This window comes from Balaenoptera acutorostrata, chromosome 8 (assembly GCF_949987535.1).
Source record: "Balaenoptera acutorostrata chromosome 8, mBalAcu1.1, whole genome shotgun sequence".
Taxonomy (NCBI): domain Eukaryota; kingdom Metazoa; phylum Chordata; class Mammalia; order Artiodactyla; family Balaenopteridae; genus Balaenoptera; species Balaenoptera acutorostrata.
In genome coordinates this window covers 56,518,372-56,539,876 of record NC_080071.1, presented here as the reverse complement: position 1 = coordinate 56,539,876, position 21,505 = coordinate 56,518,372, and the positions used below count along the sequence as shown (strand labels likewise).

The following is a 21,505-nucleotide window of genomic DNA, read 5'->3' as shown; positions in this document are numbered from 1 at the left end:
CAGATATTATTGTTTTTGAATTTTATTTTATTTACTTATTTATTTCTTATACAGCAAGTTAAAAGGACAGATATTAGTCCTAAGAAAATAGATTCTAATTATTACACAACTCTGTAGCTTTAATTTAGAAGCTTAAACATCCTGTGTGGTACTATTATAATGTGATGTTTGCTGTTGGGTTGTGACTATCAGAAATGGACAAACCACTGTGTGATCAATTACTAGGATTTTCCAAATAAGATGTACTACAGCAGCCCAATCAGGAGGTTTATGATGACATTTGACAATTACTATCCAAATTTATTACATTAGCCCAATTTTGGAGACTACCTACCATGTCCTCCAGTCTAAACCCGACTTATTCGAAAACTCGTATAGAAAAATAAACTTTGGTTCAGAAAATTATATTGACCTATATTTATTTATGCCTTCCCCTTATCCTTCATCTTTATCTAACCTTCTTCTTTTAGCTATAATGGGATATGTAATCATTCATGTCTATCATAAAAACAAATAAATCTTTCCAAAAATTATTTCTAAAGAAAGTGTTTTTTAAAAGAGATTAGTGCTGGGACTTCCCTGGTGGCACAGTGGTTAAGAATGCACCTGCCAATGCAGGGGACACAGGTTCGAGCCCTGGTCCGGGAAGATCCCACATGCTGCGGAGCAACTAAGCCTGTGCGCCACAGCTACTGAGCCTGTGCTCTACAGCCCATGAGCCACAACTACTGAGCCCACGTGCCACAACTACTGAAGCCCACACGCCTAGAGCCCGTGCTCCGCAACAAGAGAAGCCACCGCAATGACAAGCCCACACACCACAACAAAGAGTAGCCCCTGCTCGCCACAACTAGAGAAAGCCCGTGTGCAGTAACGAAGACCCAATGCAGCCCAAAATAAATAAATAAATAAATTTATTTATTTTAAAAAATAAATAAATAAAAGAGATTAGTGCTGGGACTTCCCTGGTGGTGCAGTGGTTAAGAATCCACCTGCTAATGCACGGGACACAGGTTCGATCCCTGGTCTGGGAAGATCCCACATGCCGCAGAGCAACTAAACCTGTGCACCACAACTACTGAGCCTGCGCTCTAGAGCCCGCGAGCCACAACTACTGAGCCTGTGTGCCAAAACTACTGAAGCCCGCGCACCTAGAGCCTGTGCTCCGCAACAAGAGAAGCCACCGCAATGAGAAGCCTGTACACCTCAATGAAGAATAGTCCCTGCTCCCCGCAACTAGAGAAAGCCTGCACACAGCAACGAAGACCCAACACAGCCAAAAATAAATAAATTTATTTTTAAAAAATAAAAGAGATTAGTGCTAAAAAAAAAAGAACAAAGATAGTAAGGAGACTGGAAAAATGCATTAGGAAGGATGGGGGTTATGAAAATCAGGATAGTTAGGGACCATGACTCAGGGTTAGAGGAAGGAATGAACAAGCAAATAAAATGAGATCTCAATAAACCCTATTATTATTAAATCAGCCTAGTGATACCTTAACTAATACAACTAAAGACTTTGGATGATTATTTTAAATTATCGAGTCATGTTCCAATAGGTCTCTTTAAGTAGCAACCAAGAGTAAGGATCTAGCTCATTGGAGCACCCCAAAATATATCACCTTGCATAGTGCTTGGCACTTAGCAAGTGCTCAATAAATATTTATTTGTATTTTTGGTTACTGGAAACTTCTTCCAAGTTGATCTTTTATGGAACCAGCCAGACCTGATATGAAGTGCATGGACGTTAGCATCAGACAGACAAGGATTTAAATCCTGTGTCCTCTACTTAGAGCTGTGTGACCTGGGGAAGTTAGTTGAGCTCATTGAGCCTCAGTTTCCTAAAAGGGGGATAAAAACACTCCTACTAACTGTTGTGAGAATTTAATAAGATATAGTACGTACAAAAAAAAAAAAAGATATAGTACATACAAAGTAACTCCCACGTGCCTTGCCCACTGTCAGAGTTCATTTTCTGGAGTTGGTCTTTTCTCCCGCCACTTGCTAGATGCACTTACAGTACTTTTTCTGGTTTTTTTTTAGCAGGTTTTCCATTTCTTTTTAATTAACTTTTATTTATTTTGGGCTATGTTGGGTCTTCATTGCTGCACGCAGGCTTTCTCTAGTTGCAGCGAGCAGGGGCTACTCTTTGTTGCAGTGCTCGGACTTCTTATAGCAGCGGCTTCTCTTGTTGCGGAGCATGGGCTCTAGGCATGTGGGCTTCAATAGTTGCAGCACACAGTAGTTGTGGCTCTCGGGCTTAGTTGCTCCGCGGCATGTGGGATCTTCCCAGACTAGGGTTCGAACCTGTGTCCCCTGCACTGGCAGGCGGATTCTTAACCACTGCGCCACCAGGGAAGCCCCTACAGTACTTTTAGTATGAATCATCTATTTGAAGGTCAGTTTATGCTTCATATATTCCCTCCCGCCCCATCTCTTTCTCTTCGCTCCAAAGAGTCTGAGTTAGAGCCGTTCAAAAGAAAGGTGGGGGGGGGGCGGGGCGGTGATCTCCTGGCGGTCCAGTGCTTAGGACTCCGCGCTTTCACTGCCGTGGGCCCAGGTTCAATCCCTGGTAAGGGAATTAGGATCTCACAAGCTTCGAGGCACGGCAGAAAAAAAAAAAAAAATCCATTCCAAATTTTGGATTGTGACTAACTGCTGAAGGAAAGACAAAAAATCCTCCTTTCACAGTGTCTTTCAGGCATCCCTGCCTTGGGCTTTGCCTGATGATGAAAATAAAATTAGCCACAGCAGTTGCCAGCCAGAGGCTCTGTAGGGCTTTTGTTCTTAAAGCCTCAGAAGCTATTTAGAGAGCCCGGGGGAAAGTCTTTCCCTCTCAGCAGCTCTGGAATGTCTCATTAGACGTTTTGCATTGCAGGCCTTGCGAAGCCCCAACAAGCCACGAGCCACGGTCTGTAAGGTCTGGCAATTGGGTGTGTCACTCGGGACTTTCCTGGGAGTATACAGGGAAGCTGTGGAGGGGAAATTGTGACCAATGCCTGTGTCACTGTGAGAAGCAAGTCAGAGGAAGCAGGGCTGAATTGGTCGCTTTGTTCTGGGATATCTGATGCCTGACATCTAAAGCACATAGGGGACAATGCATATTTTGTTTTGTCTTGCTTCCATCCTCTTCCAAAATATTGTCAGAAGTCAGCCCACCATGAGGAATAGAAGTACAAAACCAAACATTGCTCAGAAATTTAAATATATTACTCCACAAATCTCATTCTATAAATCTCACTTTATAAAATTCTCCAGAGACAGAGGGGGAAAAAAAACTTTAAAAAGTTTTCTCCTTCAGGAAAGTCATGGTGGAAAAGTTGTAAGGTTTGTGAAATTCCTCTTCAGTGCCCTTTCCCACCCACTTCCAAAGCCTTTTCTGCTTTGAAAAGTCCCATAGGCAGAGGCACCCAGGGACCCTCTTGCTGTTCGTATGGCCTGAGAGTTCTCACTGTAGTGGCCTCCTGTTCCTGACCTTCTCCAGCACTGCCCGGCCTTCACCAAACTGGTCTGCAGCTGGATTCTCTGCACACTTACAAAAAGCTCCAAATGAACCCAGGGGAGGCTACAAGAGGCTTACCCAATTGAGCCAACAAAGACAAAACACTTTATTCTACCAGAACATATAGAGATCCAGGGGGGCAGCTGACAGGGATGAGATAAGCAACTTTGCCCGGTGATACAAAACACACATACACACACAACCCTTGAGGTTCTCACACTTCACTAGCCTACCAATGCCCCCATCACCCTCAGAGCACAGCCTCTTCCCACCTTTAGTATACCCACATCTGAAGGCTACATTTTCATTTTTTGTGAATTCTTTTCAGACTTCAATTGATATTCATTTCAATCTCTTCACTCCTATAAAAATGCTTGTGTGGAGTTGGCGGGGGAGATGAGATGTATCAGAATGAGCAGTTGGAACTGGAACATGTATGTGTTCATTTCACATATATGTATATGCCAGGTCCTAGGCCAGGCATGAGGGGTTTACACTGATGAGCAAAATGGACATCTTCCCTCCTCTCAAAAAGCTAGCCACGGGACTTCCCTGGCAGTCCAGTGGTTAAGACTCCACGCTTCCTCTGCAGAGGGTATGGGTTTGGTCCCTGGTTGGGGAACTAAGATCCTGCAGGCAGCGCAGGGCAAGGCCAAAAAAAAAAAAAAAAAAAAAAAAGCCACGTGGCATCAGGCTGTAATGGGCATCAAAACATATATACCTAATTTCAAAATTGAGAATAGTGTGTGATGTTACCCAGCAGGATATTGTAATGAGAGTAACAGGGAAGAACCAGCTTAGATGGGTGGTCATGAGGTCCCTTCTGACAGGGTAACAATCACACTGAGACTGGAAGCCTGGAGAAGGCTGGTGTTCAGGAGCCAGAGGAAACGCCCCCAAATGTACAAAAACCTAGGATGGGAGAGAGGACCTGGGAAAGGAAGGGTCTGTGTCGCTGGTGCCGGGTGTACAAGAGAGAAGGGCTCCCGACAAAGTAGGAGAGGTGAGCAGTAGCCACGCCGCCTAGATCTTAACAATATAAATGATGCAACAGGCACTAACACGTATTTGTACTTACTCTATGCCAGCATTGTTCTAAGCACTTCACATTTATTCACTCATTTAATCCCCGCAGCAACCCTATGGGGTAGGTATGATTGTTCCCCTTCTACAGATGAAGAAACTGAGGCACAGAGATTTTAAATAATGTGCTCATGTTCAAGCAGCTAGAAGGGGTAGGAGGTAGGTGGAGTGTGTACCCTTAACCAACTTGCCATCCTGCCAGGATTTTTATTCCAAGTCATTCGCTGAAGATTTAAGGAGGGAGTTATGACCTGACCTACATTTAAAAAATAACTTACTTTTGGAAACGGATCATGGAGGGCAAGCATGGAAGTGGGGAGGCTGCTAAGAGGCTGTTGCAGTGATCCAGAGAGATGATGGTGGATGGGCAGCAGTAAACAGGCTGAGATGCATTCTGGAGACAGAATGCTTGTAAAAGAGATACAGAACGGGAGTTCCCATATGTGCCTGCCCTCCACTTCTCAGACGTGGTCCCAGGCCCACCCTCTGGGCAGTTTAATGCCAAAAATGACACTTGGCTCCAAATACTAAAATGGAATGTTACATTTCCTCACATTTACAGAAATGTCAATGTCACATCTAGCTGAAATGAATGTGTAAGATCACATTTCCAGACAAGTAAACCATTCCCTGGAAATTCTTTAAGCTTGTGCTTCGCAAACCAGGGTCAAAGTACCCTAGGGGTATGCAGCTTTGTGCCAGGGAGTACACAACTTCACAGGATAAACCTCTTCCTAGAGTATCAATATTCCTTTAAGATTGTGGGTAGGGGAAAGCAGAAGAGAAAACATTGCTTTTTCACGTCATATGAACATATTTGAATAGAATGCAAAATTTGCATGGGTTTTTAAGATATAACATTAGACTTTAAAGAAAAGGTATGCTTTGCCACAAGTCACTTCAAACTGTACCTGGAGACCATCCTTCAGTGATACAAGTGTACTTTCCTTTGCTATTGATGGTATTTGGCCAAAAAAAAAAAAAATTGAGAAGCAGTGGGTCAGACCAATGCTTTGTAACTTTTTCATATTATGCACACATAGAAAATGGTAAAATTGTAGGGCACACGGGTACAAGCGGAAAGGCTGCTCTGGACAGGAGGGGGCGCCCTGTGCCTTAGCACACCTGTACCCCTTCTAAGCACACCAGTGGGCCAAGGCACACAAGGTGGGAAGCTCTGAGATAAGTGATGTTAAGAGATGACTCAGTTCACGGGACTTCCCTGGTGGCGCAGTGGTTAAGAATCCGCCTGCCGGTGCAGGGGACACGGGTTTGAGCCCTGGTCCGGGAAGATCCCACATGCCATGGAGCAACAAAGCCTGTGTGCCACAACTACTGAGCCCGCATTCCACAACTACTGAAGCCCACGTGCCTAGAGCCCGTGCTCCGCAACAAGATAAGCCACCGCAATGAGAAGCCTCCACTCGCTGCAACTAGAGAAAGCCAGCGCAGTAACAGAGATCCAACGCAGCCAAATATAAATAAACAAATCTTTTAAAATAAATAAATAAAGAGATAACAGTTCTGGACAGTTATTAAGTAATTGTTCAGAATTATCACCTCACCCCAATACCTGGAAGATTTAACACACCAAACACCCAAATGGTCACCCCTCCCCGCCCCAAGGCCTTCCCTGCCACCCTCCCTAGCTGCCACTTCTGTTAGGGAGAATTTCTCAAGAGAGAAATACTCTCTCCTGTGGAAGTATCATTCTTCTGTGGCTCTAAGGACTGGCATGGTCCCTAAGAAAGCTAGCCAGGGAACCTGGGGAACTCTAAAGTGAGAAGGCAGGTCTTTTGTTTTTAACTGAAGTATAAGATACATATAGTAAGGTGCATTAATCTTATGTGTACCGCAGAATAGAACACAAATGTTCAAGATACAGAACATTTCTTTGTATGTCAATTATATCTCAAAAAAACTGGAAAAAATGAGAAAAAAAATCAAAAAAGATACAGACATTTCCAAAATCCCAGAAGGCCTCCTCATGGCCCTTCCCAATCAATACCCTCCCACGCAGAGATAAGCACTATTCTGACTTCCAGCACCATAGATTAATTTTGCCTGTTTTTGAACTTCATGTAAGTTGAAATATACAGTATGTATTCTTTCTCGTCTCACTTCTTTTGTTCAACATAATATCTCTGAAATTCATCCGTGTTGTTGCATACCAGTGAGTCTTTCTTTTTTATTCTTGGTAGTATTGCAGTGTATGAGTCTACCATACTTTTATTCTTTTAAACCAAAAGAAGTTTAGAAGTACTAGGAACTCTCAATACCGAGAACAAGAAAAACACAAAGCCACAAAACCCATAGTTCTCCAATTATATAATCCTAAAGTGAATAAGAAGCAGATTACAATTAATTACATAATTATCACAGTATATAATTATTTTTAAAGTTCATACCCCCATTCTAAAAAAGGACTTGAGGCAAATATACATTTTTTTAAATAAATTTATTTATTTATGTATTTATTTTTGGCCACGTTGGGTCATCATTGCTGCGCACAGGCTTTCTTTTAGTTACAGAAGAGCGGGGGCTACTCTTCCTTGCGATGCATGGGCTTCTCATTGCAGTGGCTTCTCTTGTTGCAGAGCGCGGGCTCTAGGCTTGCGGGCTTCAGTAGTTGCAGCACGCGGGCTCAGTAGTTGCGGCACATGGGCCCTAGAGTGCACGGGCTTCAGTAGTTGTGGCAGGCGGGCTCAGTAGTTGTGGCTCTCGGGCTGAGTTGCTCCGCGGCATGTGGGATCTTCCTGGACCAGGGATCAAACCTGTGTCCCCTGCACTGGCAGGCAGACTTTCAACCACTGCACCACCAGGGAAGCCCCAAATATACAATTTTAAAGATGGTCTTGTGATGCTCTAAACTTACAACCAAAAACAGATTTAGTTCCACTGGTCACTTTGGTATGACAGTAGACAAGTACATTAAAAGAAGTGGAACATATACTGTAATTAGAAAAACAATTCCAACAAGTCAATTAAACTTTACTGGGTTGTTGGGGACTACTCTGAATAATGTAAATTCTTCATGATATTCTGCCCTAACTGTAACTGATGTAAAAATACTAATAAGAGTGATTTTCTCTTAAAGCCTATAGCCCATTAATAAAAATGAAAACTAAAAATTACATTTAAATTATTTTTGTCTTTTTTATCTTTAAGCTTAATAGATCTTTTGCAAACTTTGTAGGTTTATTGTTTAGTTAACTGTCAACAAGGGAAACTTTGATGTGACCTTATGCTGTATGAAACCAGAATGTTTAACCAGCACATGACCATGGGAAATTGTCTCCTATTGCAAAATAGGAGACAAAAGAACTTCCATAAAATCAGTTTAGTTTTGGCCAGCTGGTTTTTGTCAACTATTCAAAAAAATGTCAGAGAGGCCCTCCCTTAAAACTTCCTTCCCAGCAGGAATTCTTTTGACAATGACTTCTGTTTAGGATCTTCCTGTTACCATTCTTTTTTTTTTTTTTTTTTAAGCATCATTGAAGCAAAGAATTGTTCTGTGTTTATATTTTTTAAAATAATCTTACGTCACCTTGGTTTTAATATCACACCTGTAGTTTCAAGGATTAATATTTTTGATGTTGTTTCTCTTAATAGTATAATTAACATGCGTACAACATATAGATCAGAAACCAAAATTTGATTTCAAGGTGAAGGTCATTTCCAGATGCTTTTTAAGCTTAGGAAATCCACTTGCTTCTCACTGTATGATATTATTTTATCTTGTTTTTGTTATTGTAGTCTTCATGTTTACAGTTTGATTTTAATTCAGTTAAGTATAAAACTATCTTGACCTTTGAGGGACTTCCCTGGTGGTCCAGTGGTTAAGAATCTGCCTTCCAATGCAGGGGGACGCAGGTTTGATCCCTGGTCGGAGAACTAAGATCCCACATGCCACGGGGCAACTAAGCCCACCTGCCACAACTACTGAGCACTCAGGCTACAACTAGAGAGCCCGCATCTAAGACCCGACGCAGCTAAAAATAAAATAAGTAAATAAATATTTTTTTTAAAAAACTGTCTTGATCTTTGAAAAAAAAATTACCTTCAAAGGGAGATGTCATAGATTCACCTAAAACAAGTGGGGTTTTTTTTAAGATTTTTTTTTTTTTTGATATGGACGATTTTCAAAGTCTTTATTGAATTTGTTACAATATTGCTTCTGGGTTTTTTTCATGTTTCAGTTTTTTGGTCGCAAGGCATGTGGGATCCCAGCTCCTGGAGCAGGGATCGAACACGCACCCCCTGGCTGCATTGGAAGGCGAAGTCCCAGCCTTTGGACCTCCAGGGAAGTCCCCTAAAACAAGTGTTTATTAAGTGATATGTTTTTCCTTCAGCTTCCTACAAGGGTCATTTAAGGTTTTAGATGATCCTAAGAGACTCTGAGTATTTACAACTCTTCTTAATTGTATGTTTTTCCTCACAGGGGACCATTTGCCAAAATCTTTGGAAGGATTCTTTATCTATGAAGAAGAAGGCTCTGGAGTTCCAGGATTCAGCAGGAAAGGAAATGATGCCATCGTAGTAGAACAATGGACAGTTATTGAGGTAAACTGAAGTTTTCTGACAATTTGGCTTTACTATTGCGTTTAGTTTTACATGTGAAAGATTTTCATTGCCTAACACATGCAGTATTCTTCAAACACATTTTTATTCAGTGTTCAGAATTGCATCACAAATGCATCACAAACTTTCAAATTTGTGTAAAGGTGATTTGCTTTACTCAATGTTCAGCTTTGTTAAAAGATAGCAAAATAATTATCTATACATAAATAACAGTAGATTCCCAAAGATTTAGCATTCTAGTCCTAAACAAAGTCCCCTGGCACTGAGATTCTCTTTACACAATGCCATGACAACTAGCTGAAACTGACAAAAAGAATCAGTCAATTTTATATCCAAGCAACCAATGTGACTGACTTTTTTAACCATGTGAATTGACTTTCAAAGGCAAAAATATCCAAAGGTGTTCTTTCTCTCACCAGGCCAAATATGTGCACACAGCATTGTCCTTCCTAATCAGAGATGACATTGCTGCCGTTGTTGTGCACTCTGAATTCAGATGTCACCAAATGGACTGCCGCTGAGGTGTACAGACTGAATTCAGGTATATTGTGCTATGTGCACGAGGCCCTCACTGACAGCCTCTCTCAAGGACACTTTTGCCTTTCTGGCCTTGCAAAGGTTAGAGAGACATAGGTTATTTTCAAAGAAATTGGAAATCCGGGCTTCCCTGGTGGTGCAGTGGTTAAGAATCCACCAGCCAATGCAAAGGATGCGGGTTCAAGCCCTTGTCCGGGAAGATCCCACATGCCACGGAGCAACTAAGCCCGTGTGCCACAACTACTGAGCCTGCACTCTAGAGCTCGCGAGCCACAACTACCGAAGCCCACGTGCCTAGAGCCTGTGCTCCACAACAAGAGTAGGCACCGCAAGGAGAAGCCCATGCAAAGAGTAGCTCCCGCTCACCACAACCAGAGAAAGCCCGCTCACAGCAACAAAGACCCAATACAGCCAAAAATAAAATAAATTAATTAAAAAAAAGAAAAGAAAGAAAAAGATACTGGAAATCCCACTGAGGGGGAAAAAAGGATTTGGGGTAAGAGATAAAGCTCCAAGTAAGAATCAATTCCAAGTGAGTAAAAAGCAGTGAAGATTCTCTGCTCCTCTCACCTTTCACTCCCCAGTGCTCACTCTCTATTCCTGTCCTCACTCCCAGCCCCTAGACCAGTGTTTCTGAAAGTGTATGGACTCTACTTGGATCCAAATCACCCAGGGAGCTTTTTAAAATGCAGATTCCCAGAGTCCCCCATATATTAAAGTTTGATGCCCAAACAAGACTGAGGGAAGGTAGGCCCCAACCTTAGAGAACCCCATGGAAACCTCTCTCCACTCTGATCCCCAGTGTTTCTAACTTGGTTGAATGGTTGGAAGGCAGAGGGAGCAGAAAAGAAGCCCAGGAAGACTGCAGCCGGTGAAATTGCACGTAATGGAGCGTGAACTCCCCTTATCCTAACACTTCTCGCCCTCATTGTCATCACTTGTGTAGCTGGTTGTCTTTGTCATTAGACTATGAACTCTGTGCTTATTCACACAGGGCTGTGAAATCAAAACAGATTATGGCCCTCTGCTGCACACTCTGGCTGAGTTTGGATGGCTCCTGACAAGCGTGTTGCCTACACCTATACTGAGACATGACAGGTAAGGCCAAAAGTATCCTGACACACTCTCATCTCATTGTAAAATAGAGTTCATCTGTTAGATAATTCAACCTAACAATGCTTATTTAATGCCTACAAAAAGCATTTCACTGAACTTCTAATCTGATTCCATGTGCCTTGGAGATCAGCAAATCTAACCCCCTCGAGTTATATACATCCCTCAGTATTCATAAGGGATTTGTTCCAGGACCCCCATGGATACCAAAATCCGGGATGCTCAGGTCCCTTATATAAAGTGGCATAGTATTTGCATATAACCTGCACACATCCTCCTGTATACTTTCAATCATCTCTAGATTACTTATAATACCTACACAATGTAAATGCTATGTACAAAGTTGCTGGAAAATTCAAGTTTTGCTTTTTGGAACTTTCTGGAACTGTTTTTTCAAATATTTTCCATCAACAGTTGGCTGAATCTGAACTGCAGATACAGAGGGCTGACTGTGTATGTACAAGCTATTAATTGCATCTCCTTCCCAAAGGCATAGGAGCTCATGGTGACAGAGCCAGAGCAGGGGCAAGGTAGACCAACTCCCAACTCCGTGCTGCTTCCAGCACTCAGAAGGCTGTCTCTCTCCTCAAAGACTGTACTACTATACCTTCTTTTTTCCAACTTGAGATTCCGATTCTTCCCTAGAGTGAAGATTGAGCCGATATGAATCTGCAAACAGAAAATACAGCCCCCTCTGTAGGACCCTTTGTCCTGCTCTTCTGCACTGCCTGTGTGAAACTGCCTTCAGGCCAGCACGCAGCTGGGGTTAGGGATGCAGTGAGGCCCGGAGCGCGGGATGGAGGGGCGTCAGTGCTTCTGCTTCCATTCCTCCCCTCCAGTGTGGGGGGTGAGCTTTCCCCTGAAGCATGGACTTGTCAGCTATTTCCACTAAAATAAATACCTACATTAGAACCAAAATGCCAACACTTCACAAACACCGGCTTTTTCTTTTCTCCTTTTCCTGGGAAAGGAAAAGATTGAGTTGTTATTTTTTGTTTGTTTGTCTGGAAAGAGAGAGAGAGACCAATGAAGCCCTCTGTATAAAGTGCTTTGCTATGCCTTGGACTCAGAAATGTTCCCTCTGCCCTGTTTGGCATCCAGAAGATGACTGACTGACAAGGCTGCCCTGCCTGGCTGGTACTACCTGCAGAGGACAGTATAGTAGAGGACAGTATAGTAGGGGACAGTATAGTAGGGGACAGTATAGTAGAGGACAGTATAGTAGAGGACAGTATAGTAGGGGACAGTACAGTAGAGGACAGTATAGTAGAGGACAGTATAGTAGGGGACAGTATAGTAGAGGACAGTACAGTAGAGGACAGTATAGTAGAGGACAGTATAGTAGAGGACAGTATAGTAGGGGACAGTATAGTAGAGGACAGTACAGTAGAGGACAGTATAGTAGAGGACAGTATAGTAGAGGACAGTATAGTAGAGGACAGTATAGTAGAGGACAGTACAGTAGAGGACAGTATAGTAGAGGACAATAAAGGGCCTTCCCTTTAAGCAGAGTCGACCACGGTTTAACATTGATGGTCACGTATAGCTAAGGGAAGCAGCTCCCCTCTCCTCAGTCTCATCCACCCTTTAGTTTAGCAACTTTACCCCTGGCCAGTAACCCTACCTCCCCACAGACTTTAAAAACATTTGATTGACATGGCTCTATAATAAAGCCACACCTCCTTCAGGTGGAGAGAGGGATAAAAGTGGATACAGAGTAAAGACACTCAAGCTTTAAAAGGAGGGGTTAGAAGTAAGCAAAGCAATTAATCTGCTTGTCTTCTCAGAGATTTATTGGTAACTGTTCTCAAACTGTGAGTGACAACTCTCTGAATTATTACCCAACTTTTAAAAATCTGTGACATACCTGTCAGACCACAGTACAGCAGTAATTCTCAAGATCTGGTCTTCAGACCAAGCAATATGAATACTCTGGAGTGCCTAGGAACATACACGTGCCAGAGGCTCACCCCAATGGGACAGTCAGAAGCTTTGAGGGTAGGGTCCATGAATCTCCATTTTCACAAGCTTCAGAAGCTCATCAACATTTGAGGATCTTTGCAGGAGAGAGAAAGAAATTCCACTTCGCTGCCACCCCTCATCTTCCATCTGCCAAGCCATTGGTCTATCCCACTCCCCACCCTCCCTCAGAATTACTTGTGTATTTGGCCTCCTCACCTCTTTTCGGTGGTTCTCCTAGGTGTACATTTAGGGTTTCATTGGCCCATTATAGTTAACCCTTCCTAAAAGTGCTCTGAGCTCTGAACCTTTCGTGTTCCTTTTTCCCCAGTGAAAAATATATTTTTCATTCCTCCCTCCTATTCACTCAGGGCTTCTGTTCCCATGAGTCTAAATATTTCCTAAAGTGCTGTGAATGACTCACTAGGCACTAGATTAGACGGCAAGACGAACAGGCTGGATGCTGAGCCACAGAACACGGCTGGCACTCCTGGAGCATCTCCTGCTTGGTTTGGGAATGAGAACAAGACTGAGACCAAAGGTGGGAAGGAAGAGGTCTCAAGCATACTGTGATGGGGAAGGGTGGAGGAGCCTGGAGCCATGCTTGGCTCGGCCACCTTGTCCTGCGTGTCAAACTGCATCAGGTCACAGGCTGGACCAAGTGATTAGGAGGCTCACTGGCGTAAGGAGTGGCTGTCTGTTATCCTTGGAGCAGAGGTAGCACCACTGCCTCGCCTCCATCCCCAGCTTCTTCAGTACCCCTGGTATCCACCAAGACACTGTGGAGGCAGAGTGGACCTTTCAGGCCCTCCTTGTGAAGGCTCATCTTATGTGCAATTAAGTTAGCAAAGGGGCAGGAATTCCCTTGCAGTCCAGTGGTTAGGACTCAGCGCTTTCCCTGCGGTGGCCCAGGTTCGATCCCTGGTCAGGGAACTAAGGTCCCACAAGCCGTGCAGGGCACAGCCAAAAAAGGAAAAAAAAAAATTAGCAAAGGGGCTACCAGGACCCTCCAAGGCCCTGCAGCCAGCAGCCTCGTCACCCAGCCCCACCCACCAGTGTCTGGCACAAACCTCCACACAAGGCAAGGCCTTTTTATTCTTGTCCAAATATGCTGTCCCTACGACAGTCACATGCTCGTCTTAGCTGCTTCAGTACACACAGGATAGTAGTCATCTTCAGCCAGGTCATCTTCTTTTTTTTTTTTTCACATGGAAAGTAAACATTTCTCACCATTTAATACCACTACATATAATAACTATAAAATAACCAATGATAAAAGGCTAATACATATTTTTCCAGACTCTTTTCTAATCTAGAAGGTTGTGAATTCTTAAGAGACAGCATCCAGAAGAACTGACCCTGATACTGTGAACTATGGAACATTTTTCTGGTAAACTGCAAGAGTTCTCTGGGTTTCTTCCTGCCAGGGGACCCCTCAGGGATGCAGGGCTATAGGGCAGGTACCACCATATTTTCCATCACCAACTTTTTCGTGCAGGTGATATCAGGTAAAAAGGAACACCGAGGGCAACTTCTGGTAAACCCTTTTTTGCACCATAGTCTGTCCTGCGGAATTTGGAGTTTGAGACGTGGTTTTCTTCTCTTTTTCCTCTTCATCCATTTTGTCCCCTTGCTGCAGCTCCATGTCTTTCTTTGTCTGATTTTTCCCTTTAATACACTCTTCAGATGGACTGATTCCTTCCTCAAAGATGGTTTATAATTTCTGTGGGTTCATGTACCACAACCAGCATTCTTTCATGAGCCGGGTCATCTTTAAATGTAAATAAAAATATTACGTGCAGTTCATCTTGGTCCAGGTGGGGGATATTGCCTGAAAGTTTTTAGTTTCTGAAACTAGAAGAATGGTCCAGGCTTTGAGCTAAGCAGATCTCATTTGAATTATACCTTCACCATTTACCAGCCATATGATTTTGGGAACCTCTTTTTTTTTTTTTTTTTTTTTTAACTTTTTGGGTTTATTTATTTATTTATTTATTTATTTATTTATTTATTTATGGCTGTGTTGGGTCTTCGTTTCTGTGTGAGGGCTTTCTCTAGTTGTGGCAAGCGGGGGCCACTCTTCATCGCGATGCGCGGGCCTCTCATTATCGCGGCCTCTCTTGTTGCGGACCACAGGCTCAGTAATTGTGGCTCACGGGCCTAGTTGCTCCGTGGCATGTGGGATCTTCCCAGACCAGGGCTCGAACCCGTGTCCCCTGCATTGGCAGGCAGATTCTCAACCACTGCGCCACCAGGGAAGCCCCCTGGGAACCTCTTTAAGTCTCAATTTCCTCATCTGGAAAATGATACAATAATATCAACTTCACTGGATTATCTTGATGATTAAGCAAGATAATGCAGGGCCTGTGCATACTAGGCTAATAAATTAGAGCTATTATACAGGATTTAATCCTTTCGCAGAACCAAAATCCCTAAGAAGTTGAAGCCAATTGTAAAAGCATGATGGCTTGGCCTGTCCTAAATCAGGATATTCCAGAAAATGTCAATACTGTAGTTCACTGTATACAAAATCAGCACTGAGTATTACAAGCCAATAAAAGGGACAGAAATAAATAATGACGCTATAAAGACACATTGCTTACACGTTATGCTCATACCCAGAAAAACTAATGTTATCATCTTTCTTTTTGGGCCCACATGTCTTAAGACATAACTTAGAACTACTGCCAGTGAAAACTTTCTTCCTTAAATATTTTTGACTCATATACAACAATGATGTCTTAAGTAATTTCAATTTTTTCTACTCTTCTATCACCTAAGCCATAACTTGAATGGTCTCTACGTAATGTATTTTCCTCTCATTTCTTTCCTTATGCAAATATATCCTGTTAGATATAGAAGACAAACTTGTGGTTACCAAAGGGGAGAGGGAAAGAGGGAAGAACAAATTAGGCGTATGGGATTAACAGATACAAACTGCTACATTTAAAATAGTTAAGCAACAGGGATATACTGTATAGCACAGGTAATTATGCCTGTTACCCGAAAACTGGGTTAGCCTCCTGGTAGGTGTCAAGCCAAAATATACAACCAAGCCAAGATCAGGAGAAGGAAGGATTTATTACTTGCAGCAAGTAAGGAGAACATGGAGGATTTTTCCCAAAGCAGTGTTCCCCCAAACAGCAAAACTAGGGGAGTTTCAAGCTAAGGGTACATGTGTGTTCATGAAGGGGCTGGAGCAGAGGAGAATTCTGCATAGAATTGGGGGGAAGGTTAACCAGAGTCTAAGCTTTAGTTGGTTGAAGTCACAAGAGTCAGAAAAGGTCAACATCATCATTCCTTAGGTTCTGACCAGGCTGGGGTCATAGCCTGTAGTTACCATACTCCACCTGGGTGGGGTCTTAGTTCCTGCAGAACTCAAAGTTCTGTATCAGATTGTTATGGACATCCCTTGAGGAGGACCTAGGACTGTTTTGTTGCTGAATTCTTGTTTCATGAATGCTTTTCATTTGTTCCTGCATTCCTTTTTTCTCTTAAGATCATTATTTGCTGAGACCTGTTCAAGGGCAAGCATTGCATCCAGGCTTAGATCACAAAATGGCCTCTCTTATGTCAAGAAAGTTGTGCCTGGTTCTCTTTTTCTGGGGACCCCCCCAACCACCCTATCTGCTCACATACTCATTATTTTGTAATAACCTATAATGGAATATAATCCACAAAAACACTAAATCACTGTTCTGTACACCTGAAACTAACACAGTATTATAAAGCAACTAGACTTCAATAAAAACAAATATATCCTGTTATCAGATTGTATAAAGTTGTTTTCCCAGAGTGTCCTTAGGTTAAGGTTGTTGGCTCCATTGCCTTAGGCAAGATCATACCACTGAGGTTTAAAGCTGTGTTACCATGGAAACATCAAGATGTGGTAATCCGATACCACTACCTTATTCAAGGGTTATTGTTATCAGCCCTGAAAACTTGCCAGAATCCCTTTTTAATCCTTATCACTCTATAATTAATTATACAAATAGGCCCAATCCTTTTCCAAAAAATCAAGGTGAAAATTTACATTAAATTCTTCAGGGCAAATCTGGTAGAGGACCCAATTAGCTGAACAAGCAGCTAATATTGCTGACCTTAAAATAATCTCCAGAAGAAAATGGAAGGAGGAGCCAGAGTTCCCTCTGTTTGGCCACCTCAGATCAGCTCCCCTCTCCCCATTAATAATCTGGGGTGGGCAGGGAAGGGGGAATGTGCATTTTAACAAGAATCCAAGGTGATTCTGATGCACATGCAGAAATATGGAATTATAACCTAACATTGAAAGAGAAAGCATTTTAGAACACAAGGTAGAAGAAAAGTGTACACCCTCATTTATATCTCAGAAGACAGAATTTAAAGGTGGGGGCTTTTGGTACAATAAATCAAGTTATACTGTACAGAGAATATTAAAAAGTCTAGTCATAAAGCACAAGATGTGAATAACAAAAAGAGAAAATTGTCTGCTCACTGTGGTGTCAGGGGCCCCGCTCCTCTTCCATTTTCTGCAGCCCCTGAAGGAAAAGGCTCCACAGCCCTGTGGTCACCACAGCTCAGAAGCACTAGAAGTCTTTGCAGTTATCTGAGACGCTTAAGAGCACAAATAAGTTCCTCTAAGTCCCAAGTGGTAGCCAAGGCAGGAATTGCTTATTTATATACACTAGAGGGAGAGGCGAGGGTTTCACGTTTGGTCCATTTTCATGCCAGTGTCTTCCCTTTCTAATTTAACTTCTGTGGAAACAGTATTGTGTAATTCCATTGTGAGTTAAGCTTGTAGCAATCTTGCAGTGAGCAGCATTTTGATAAGGCCCACGTTTTTTAAGAAATAGTCAATTTGTCTATTACATATACTTCTAGTTACCACACTTCTTCATCTGAACTTAAATTTCTAGCATTTTGTCAGGAGGAGGGGTTGGGAGGAGCTAAATTGTGGAAGTGCCTTTTTTTGTCTTTAACACATGTACTGATATCTGAGAAACAAATGAAGGTCATAAGGCAAAGGAACTTCGTGACTAAGGACTAGCTTACAAAGGTGCAAGCTAAAATTTAATTTTATAATTCTACTTTTAAAAAGTAAAGTTTATTTCATATTTTTAAATTAAATTTATTTATTTTTAATTTTTGGCTGCATTGGGTCTTCGTTGTTGCGCGCGGGCTTTCTCTAGTTGCGGCGAGCAGGGGCTACTCTTCGTTGCGGTGCGCGGGCTTCTCATTGCTGCGGCTTCTCTTGTTGCGGAGCACGGGCTCTAGGCACGCGGGCTTCAGTAGTTGGTGGCACACTGGCTTAGTTGCTCCGCGGCATGTGGGATCTTCCCAGACCAGGGCTCGAACCCGTGTCCCCTGCAGTGCCAGGCAGACTCCTAACCACTGCGCCACCAGGGAAGCCCTATTTCATATTTTAAAAGCAGGAATTTACTCATTTATTTCTGAGTTGTGTTACCGAGCAAAGAAAGGGCTCATGTGCCCATGGTGCAGAAAGCCAAACTAACAGCGGATGTTTGCAGCAAAGTAAGGGTTTATTTGCAGGGTGCCAAGCAAGGAGAACATGCTCCAAAGACCCGAACTCCCCGATGGCTTTCAGGCAAGAGTTTTAAAGACAGTGTAGGAGAGAGGGTTGTAGGGTGCATGATCAGCTCGTGGACCTTCTGATTGGTTCGCGGTGAGGTAACAGGGCGATGTCTTGGGAATCTCAACCTTCTGCTTCCAACCAGTCTGGGGTCTCCCTGCTTGTGGTCAGCATGTGGCCACCATCCTCCACCTGGGTGGGGGGGTCTTAATTTCTACAGAACAACTTAAAGATATGCATCAGGTATCCCTTCTGGAGGAACTAGGAGTCCTGTGCCTCTTGTCCTAATCTTTAACTGCTTGTGTCTGATCTTTAGAACTCAGGAAAGACCTAGAAAACTAAAGCCTTTTGTTCTACAAACAAGAAACAGGGGGCTTCCCTGGTGGCGCAGTGGTTGAGAATCTGCCCGCTAATGCAGGGGACACGGGTTCGAGCCCTGGTCTGGGAAGATCCCACATGCCGCGGAGCAACTAGGCCCGTGAGCCACAACTACTGAGCCTGCGCGTCTGGAGCCTGTGCTCCACAACAAGAGAGGCCGCGATAGTGAGAGGCCCGCGCACCGCGATGAAGAGTGGCCCCCGCTTGCCGCAACTAGAGAAAGCCCTCGCACAGAGACGAAGACCCAACACAGCCAAAAATAAATATAAAAATAAATAAATAAATAAAAGATTACTATTAAAAAAAAAAGAAGAAAGAAACAGGGGACACAGAGGGTCTTTTGTACCTGAGAAGGCCCCACAGGGTCCTGCTTGGTTTCAACCCCCCCCCCTTTTCTTTCTTTTTTTAATAGATGTATTTTATTTATTTATTTATTTGTTTGTTTGTTTTTTTGGCTGCATTGGGTCATCGTTGCTGTGCGCGGGCTTTCTCTAGTTGCGGCGAGCGGGGGCTACTCTTCGTTGTGGTGCGCGGGCTTCTCATTGCGTTGGCTTCTCTTGTTGTGGAGCATGGGCTCTAGGTGCATGGGCTTCAGTAGTTGTGGCTCACGGGCTCTAGAGCGCAGGCTCAGTGGTCGCGGCGCACAGGCTTAGTTGCTCCACCGCATGTGGGATCTTCCCGGACCAGGGCTCGAAGCTGTGTCCCCTGCATTGGCAGGCGGATTCTTAACCACTGCACCACCAGGGAAACCCCCCCACTCCCCGCCACGCCTTTCCTTGATATGCCTCAGTCCTGAGGGGAACAGGGTTGGGACAAGAAAACGAATAATGTTTTGGATAGAGAAATTAATCATAAACTCAGTAAGGGAACTCAGTTTTAAACTATGGCAATTAATTAATGTATAAGATGATGCAAAACTAATCAGAAAATACAAATTAACCTAACAATTTTGTTTTCTCTAGTCTAATGGATTTTGAAGCCATAAATGGAATCTGTTTATAAGATTTTTATTTCACAAGTGATTAAGCAGTTGCAAATAAGCCACTCATTTGAGACCAACTCAGTTTGTATTCAAACCGATTCACATTCTTGCATTTTATTTTAAACAGAAAGTTCTTTCAGGTCAACTCAAATATTTATTGAGTGCCTGGTATGTATAAGGCAGTATTTTACCCACTCAAGGGGCAGACCCTGGCTGGAACTCTAGGAACTCATAATCTACTTGGAGAGACAATACAGTCACAAATAACGAATGTGGAACAGCGGTCTAGAGCATATATTCTCAATAGAGGTGACATTGCCACAAGGGGGTGAAAACTGGTTATGGGGGAGGTGAAAACATCTTAGATATTACAAAGGTTTGTGGCCCTCCAAAAGGTCACAGTACATAGACAGATACATGGCATATCTTTGTTATTAAAATTTAATGGGGCAAGGGGAAGGAATTCGGGAGAAAATGTATAAAAAGGCTCCTTGGGGAAGCAATAGTGAAAAAAGAGTTGAGTGTAAGGCAGGTGAATATGGTAGAGGACATCAGTGAAAGAGGAGAAGGAGGTCTGTGGAGGCTGAGAAGTCTGAGGGGCAGGCACTGTTAAGAAAGAATAGAGCTTCCAAAAGTAGTTTTAGAGAGAAAATTCCTGGTGGCAGATAAGGCTAACCGGGAACAATAAACAGGTGTCATCTCACACAGCAGCACTGGTCTGTGGGTAGTGGCTGCCTAAACACCATAAAAACAAGGATTCTAAAACCAGGATCAGCAGAAAAGAATGTGATCAGTTAATGATGTCTGCTATGAGCACAGAAGGTGTAAAGTGGAAGTATGAATACCACGAAGTATTTCCTCTTTCTGGCAACCATAAGCACATAGCAGAGTCAGCAAAGTGCAGCATATATTCAAGGAAAAGTAGGTACAGGTGAATGAATTCCTAAAGACCTCTCCTAATTTAAAACTCATAGGTCTAACAAAAAAGAAACAGACGCACACAGATACAGAGAACTAGTGGATACCAGTAGGGAGAGGGGAGGGGGAGGGGGAGGGGGAAGGGGAGGGGGAGGGGCAAGCTAGAGGTAGGGGATTAAGAGGTACAACTACGATGTATAAAATAAATAAGTTGCAAGGATATATTGTACAGCACAAGGAATATAGACAAGTTATTTTATAATAACTATAAATGGAGTATAGCCTTTAAAAATTGTGAATCACTCTGTTGTACACCTGAAACTTATATAATATTGTACATCAACTATACCTCAATTTTAAAAAAAAATAGAATTCAAGACAGATTTTACCAAAACAATACATGTAAAAGGGGAGGGAGCATTTTTATCATGTATAAATCCACAACCATTCTCCTACATATCAGCATTACATATACTCTTAAAACAATTTTGTTAATAAAACACACATATAGAAAGTACATAAAACACAAATGTGCATAATTATAATTATACAAACACTTGTGTAATTACCACTGGGCAAGACAGAGAATATTGCTGGCACCCTAGAAGTACCCCATGTGTTTCCCTATCACACCCACTCCCTTCACGCAGAGGCAATATTACCCCAACTTTTAAGATAATCACTTCCTTATTTTGCCTAATAGTCTTACCACTCACCTTTGAATCCCTAAATAGTACTATTTAGTTTTGCCTGTTTTGAATTTTTAAAAATGGAATTATATATATTCTTTCACACGTTGCTTCTTTCACTTAACATTGTAAGATTACAAACAACTATGTATAAAATAAGTAAGCAACAAGGATATATTGTGCAGCACAGGGAA

General features: G+C 42.7%; 1 protein-coding gene across 1 annotated transcript in view; it reads left to right on the top strand.

The window, feature by feature from the left end:
• The window catches only part of RFTN2 (raftlin family member 2), a 65,000-nt gene that overhangs the window by 23,727 nt on the left and 19,768 nt on the right, over window positions 1–21,505 (top strand). The window contains exons 6-7 of the mRNA XM_007190470.2: window positions 9,027–9,148; window positions 10,698–10,801. Coding sequence (XP_007190532.2) covers window positions 9,027–9,148; window positions 10,698–10,801 — 226 coding nt within the window. The remainder of the gene's footprint in view (window positions 1–9,026; window positions 9,149–10,697; window positions 10,802–21,505) is intronic.